Here is a 6,624-nt window from a genome sequence, read left to right as displayed (position 1 = left end):
TGCGTGCGGGAAGTACATACAGTATACCAACATGATCTCATTTTACAACGATATTGTTGCAGGCATATTGTTGCATCCATCACATTATCTGGACCTCTTTCCTGTTTTTTTTGCCAAAGCAGCAAAGCTTGTTAGCTCTTGATTTGTCTGTATCGCACCATCGTAAATATTCGGCCATTGTGGACCTCTCTTACATACCCATCTGTATTATTATTATTATTAGCATTGTCAAAGCCTTTAATTTGTCCGTATTGTGTTATTCCTTTTCTATATCGATAGTGTGATTTTCATGCATAAACTAAGGATCAAAAAGATATGTAACCTTATTCTTCTACAATTAAGTTCTTTAAGTACTATAAATACGTAGACAGCAATGTCCCACCCTCTCCAAACTAAAGGCCGGCCGTTTTGGTCTCTTCGTTTGTCTCTCTCTTTCGTGCAGTTTTCACTTGTATAACTATCACCTCCAACTTATCAGGCCAGTAACTTCAGCGCGCGCACCCGCAGCGAGAGAGAGAGAGAGAGAGAGAGAGAGAGAGAGAGGTTGAAGAACGATCAGGCATGGATCAGGAAGCTAGGAGGGTGGAAGAAGGGTTTGGTCCGGCAGTACCAGCAGTTGGACAGAAAGAAGATCACGACAAGGCTCAGTTCGGTAAAATAGATAAAAATGATGGTGGAGATTGCATAGACAATGAGAAAGAATTAGGTACTAGGATTGGGAGCTCAGAGCTAGATCATCATCATCCCTCAACCGAAGAAAAGCAGGCCGGCGAGGAGCAACCCGTAGTGGTTAAGCAGAAGAGCAAGAGGGTTGCAACCTTAGACGCATTCAGAGGCCTTACCATAGTGGTTAGTGTGTGCATGTATATGTGTGTATATATATATATATCACAAATATATATTAATTGTGCATGCACTCCATAAAATTAATGATATATATATATATATAGTTATAAGTCAGGAAAAAGAACAGGAAAATTAGAATGATCATCTATATATACATTTGTTGTAAGTACGACGTCGTATATATAACGAATTTGAAGCGCCATATATGAATGCATGTACGTACGTAGTTGATGATATTGGTTGACGACGCTGGAGGAGCCTATTCGCGTATTGATCACTCTCCATGGAATGGATGCACATTGGCGGACTTTGTGATGCCCTTTTTTCTCTTCATTGTTGGGGTCGCTATTGCTCTCGCTCTCAAGGTACCTACGTACAGTACTAATTCTATCTTCTCGGTCAATATTTGATCTTTTTATTAATATAATATTGTTATTTTTATCTTTTTAATTTCCTTATTTGTCCCATTTATTTGGCCGTTTACATTTTGATACATCAGTTAATTTGTAATATGAATATTATTATAGTAGCAATGCATATGCAAATTGAAAGAAAGTTCTAGTCATCATTGTAAACCAATATTAAAGACTTTTAGGCCTTCAGGTTTTTTAAACAAAAAGGGCAAGACTTAAGAACCGTTTGGATAGTAAGATGAGTTAAGATGGTTTATGAATAATAGTAAAATTATTAGTTGAAATTAGATGATATAAGATGAAATAACCACTGTATATATCCAGACGGCCCCTTAGTAGAAAGCACGCATTTCAAAATGCTGAGGCCAATTGAGCTTTTAGTTAGGAAGTCATTGGTCGATATATATAAATTTTTAAAGGTAGAATTTTCAAACTAATGTCATTAATTTATACTCGGTTGTCACTTTCAAATGATTTTTCTATGGTACATAGAAATATTGAAAGCACGACCCAATTGGTGGGGACTAGTACATTAGTTATGTGGTTAATTATATATATAAATAATAGGGCATAGTTTGATTTGCGGAATCTGCATATAATATGTTGAATATTCATTTATTTTTCTAAACGAAAAGAGATCGACACACATGATTAACATGACTCGTATTCTTTTGTACTTTAGTAACCACATGCATAATTACGTTGATCTTATTATAAAATATCCAAACCTTCAAAAAAATAAAGGCTTTTCCAGGTTATCGATATATATATCCTTATAAATCTTGATATATATTATTGCAGAAAATACCCAAGATCGATGTTGCCATAAAGAAGATTGTTTTCAGGACATTGAAGCTTCTGTTCTGGGGAATTATTTTGCAAGGTACCTACACAAGTGCCAATATTGAATATTTTCCAAATATAAACTAGACAAATTATATATTAATTAATAAACCTTGCATGCATTGGATCAAATTAAAAGGTAAGTACGTACGTAGTACTAAAGATTAACCTCTTTGCCTAATTTGTACTGTATTTTCGATCGCCTCGCAGGAGGATACTCTCATGCACCTGACGATCTGGCCTATGGTGTTGACATGAAGCATATCCGATGGTTTGGCATCCTCCAGGTCTTAATATATATTCCGCCGGCCCATCGTTTTTCATTGTTCCGAAAATAAAAACATATAATTCTAATGCTTATTTACGAAGAGTGATGAATGATATGATGCGTGCATGCTTGGTACTAGCTAGGCCAAAGAGTGGTAATATTTAAATAACATATTATATATATAAATGTACGTTGATGTAAAGTATAAAAAAATAAATAACATATATTTATTTTTCATTTTTTTTTCTAAGCAGAGAATAGCTTTGGTATACTTTGTTGTTGCCATGATAGAGACCTTGACAACGAAGCGCAGACCAGCCGTCCTAGAGTCCGGAAACATTTCTATTTTCACTGCATATCGATGGCAATGGTAAGAGACATAATTTTCATTAAACATTAGTATTGCTGATCTTCTTGTCTAATTCAATATTATAAATTTTAAATATTTCAGTCTAAGCTCAAGCTACTTTGCAAGAAAATGCCAATTTAAAACTTGAAAACTACGATCTGAATACCTGCAGCTAGGCCGTTTATTGCAATATCCTTTGTGAGCTGGCTTGTTTTTCATTTTGGTATATCCATGATGTAGGATTGGAGGTTTCGTTGCCTTTCTTGTTTACATGATCACGACGTATGCACTATATGTTCCAGATTGGAGTTTCGTGTTACACAACGATGATGATGGAGCAAAGAGATACACAGTATGCATGTAACCAATACGTAAACACGCGCACAAACACACACACAGTACATGCATATCTATATATATAATGCATTTTGGAGTATATGCATGAGACAAGATCGTTAATATGCATTTTTTTAATCATAAATCGCATATATATAATGAAGAAACTGACAAATTTTAACCCTAATTTGAGGTCAAATGTGGAATGAGAGGGCACTTGGGACCCGCATGTAACGCCGTTGGACATGTGGACAGACAAGTTTGGGGAGTTAATCATCTCTATGCATACCCCGTTTGGATACGCTTGAAGGTCAGCTTTGACGGGCAAAATTTAGATTCTCATCTTTTCACTTAATTCTTCCCCAAAGTGGCTTAATTTCAATGCATTTATTGTTAGTATCAATATTTTTGACAAATTCATAGGTTTGCAAGCATGGGAAGAATGCTCCAAGTTGGTGCCTTGCTCCATTTGAACCTGAAGGCCTGCTGAGGTTTGTTGGGATATGAACACAAACAAGAAGTTATTATTTTCTAGCAGACCTCGAAACGAATTAAAATCACTATTTTCTTTACTGGTTTCTGTTTTGCCTTAGTTCTATTTCGGCTATCCTCTCTGGGACCATTGGCATCCATTATGGGCACGTTCTGATTCATTTTAAGGTTACAAAACTTCAAACTTACATAGAATTGTATTCCTGATCATCAGTTAATTTTGAGTTTAAGATCCAAAGTGGAGTCTTGTGCAGGGTCACGCTGAGAGGCTTAGGCAATGGGTCTCAATGGGCTTCATCTTGCTCACTGTGGCCATCATTCTCCACTTTACAGATGGTGAACTTTCTTGACCTTGTGCCTTATTTTGATTAAGATACGTGTGTGCCTCAAAATATCGAATTATATTATATATTTAGAGGCCAGGGATTCATTTACTAATTTCCATTTGCAGCTATTCCTATGAACAAGCAACTCTACAGCTTCAGCTACGTTTGTTTCACAGCAGGTGCAGCTGGAATTGTCTTCTCTGCTTTTTATATACTGGTAAGAAAATTTTATCCCCACCTATCCGGTTTTAAATACCCTAATCTTATAAATTCTTCCGGGAAATCTTTTCATTTCTTTTCTTTTTCTCCATTTTATTAACAAGCTCTTTCATATGATCTTAATTCTTCTTCATGAATGAACAGATTGATGTTTGGGGGCTTCGTACACCATTCTTATTCTTAGAATGGATAGGAATGAATGCAATGCTAGTGTTTGTAATGGCAGCCCAAGGCATCTTTGCGGCATTTGTAAACGGATGGTATTATGAAACTCCAGATAAAACTCTAGTAAGTTGAAGTACTAATAATCCATTGCACTGATCAATTGATCTGATTCTTTTGATTATAAACATAATTTCTTAAAATATTATGTTAACTACATGATTTGGGTACTCAAAATCGTGTTATAGGTCAATTGGATTCAGGATCATGTTTTCATCAATGTTTGGCATTCGGAGAGGCTTGGGACCCTCTTATATGTGATATTTGCTGAAATCACATTTTGGGGTGTTGTTTCGGGCATCTTGCACAAATTAGGAATATATTGGAAGCTGTGAGAAGATCAAGCAAAAGTTGCAACGAAACATTAATGGAGGACCTTATACGTACTTTTTATTTGATATCCCTGCAATTAGTTGCAAAAGTCCACATATCATGTACCAATATATTAATTAGCACTATTTATGGATTCTATTTAATTGGTTTAACTGTTATTTTAAATTTGAAGCTGCTATATATATTCTGTCTACATTTCAGCTAAATACCATTTCTTTAAACTTCCTGGCTAAATATGTTCAGCTACGCTCGATTTGGTCACCAAAGAGATGGAGGCAAAGAACAAAATTAATTTGCAATTTGACACTATGTAATAGATTTCACATGACTGAAGACTCCAAAACAAAATGGAAATGAATGTAAAAATAGGGAATTTTCTTAGGATTGAGAAGGATACTCATCCTCTTCATGTGTATGGTAGGTCAGTTAAGTATAATGGATCTCTTCTATATAAAAGCAAAATTTAGTTGTTTATAGTTGGTGTGAAAATCCATATATATAATAAGGATAGTTGTAGATGGTGTATAATGAGATCTACATTATTTGAGAATGAGAAATTCTTGCTCTTTCTAAGGTTTCAATGTGCCTCCAATTGTATCATTGACTAACCCTTTTGGAGTATAAGCTATGTGGTTTGAGCCTTTCATTAGGGTGTTATAAATGGTATCAGAGTCTAGTTCAATAAAAAATGTGAGATTTGAGTCATGTCATCAATGACAGATTGTCCCGATGAGGATGCCAGGACTTTAAAGAGAGGAGATTCATGTGATACCCTATGTATATGATAATGATAAGGGTAGATTGGGAAGAATAAGTTATTGCTCTTTATAAGATTTTAATAAGTCTCTAATTGTATTATTAACTAGTTATTTTAGAGTATGAATCATGTGGTTTGAGCCTTTCATTGAAGCGTTACAATTAACTAACTAAATGAGAAATGCTGACTAAACAAATTACAATTAAATGTTTATTGAAGTTAATTGATCGCGAGAAGGAAATTCTTCAAAGAGTACTACTCGAAGATGGAGAAATGATATTAAACAGTCTCATCTTGGAAATCAAGGAGATGTGCCCCGATAAAAGGCTCTGTCGACTAGTTGATGTTGGCCATTGGGATCAGGAACGTCATTCAATATGCTAATTAACATATCGTAATTAAGTGGGTGTGGATTGTGGGCTACCCCTAGTCAGTAGAGACCTGGTCTTAAAAGGCCAAACTCTTGAAGTGATGGGTAGTGTTTTAAATGATTTGGTGTAAGAATAATGATATGGTTATTATTTTATTATTATTTATTATTTAATTTTTTTATTTTATTTAATAATTAAAGAAGTGAATATTAATAAATTTTTATATTTTTTTAATTTTTATAGTGATTAAGGATGTTAAAAAAATATTTTAAAAAAATAAAAAATAAATAAATAAACTTGAAATGCACTTGGATGGTAACCATATCACTATCCTTATTATTGCACCAAATCTATAAGAATAAACAATCTCTATCCCAATTTTGGTATCTCTTTAGTATATGACATCTGTTTGTTTTTGTTTTTTTTCTTTCCCTAACCAAGCTGGCATATTAAAATAAAACTATTACAAACTACTAAGGAAGGTCTTTTCCACTATCAATATACAAATTAATAGAAGGAATAATAACTAATAGAATGCTATCAAACAAAGAGTTTGTAGCAACCCATTATGCAACCAAATGCGCAAATCGATTGTGGGATCGATCAATTTTCTGAAAGCTCCAGCCTATGTGGGATTTCAAAGAGTTTGCAGTATCTTTTGAAATTGTGGCTATTTTCCAGATTTGTTCTTCTTTATAAATAGAAGAAATCACCAACTGAGAGTCTCCAACTAGAGAGATAAAATGATGGTTGAGGTGTTCCGCCATTTTAAGAGCTAACTTTGCCGCAAGTGCCACTGCAATTACCGGGGTCGTAGTAAAATTTGTCTCAGTCTAGATTTCGATGACT

The 6,624-nt window shown here is 34.5% G+C and overlaps 1 protein-coding gene across 1 annotated transcript; it reads left to right on the top strand.

Annotated features, from left to right (window-relative positions):
- The first annotated feature begins 490 nt into the window (after positions 1-490).
- Positions 491-4,839, top strand: LOC108986595 (heparan-alpha-glucosaminide N-acetyltransferase-like). The gene is made up of 13 exons (XM_035689865.1): positions 491-849; positions 1,074-1,211; positions 2,061-2,142; positions 2,313-2,389; positions 2,625-2,740; positions 2,960-3,071; positions 3,249-3,365; positions 3,479-3,546; positions 3,649-3,715; positions 3,802-3,883; positions 3,999-4,090; positions 4,237-4,380; positions 4,503-4,839. The coding sequence occupies exons 1-13, from the start codon at positions 562-564 to the stop codon at positions 4,647-4,649; spliced, it is 1,530 nt and encodes a 509-aa protein (XP_035545758.1). The 5' UTR covers positions 491-561; the 3' UTR covers positions 4,650-4,839.
- Positions 4,840-6,624: the final 1,785 nt, after the last annotated feature.

This window comes from Juglans regia, chromosome 4, assembly GCF_001411555.2.
Source record: "Juglans regia cultivar Chandler chromosome 4, Walnut 2.0, whole genome shotgun sequence".
Taxonomy (NCBI): domain Eukaryota; kingdom Viridiplantae; phylum Streptophyta; class Magnoliopsida; order Fagales; family Juglandaceae; genus Juglans; species Juglans regia.
Note: the sequence above shows the minus strand (reverse complement) of the source record. Positions and strands in the feature narration are given on the sequence as shown.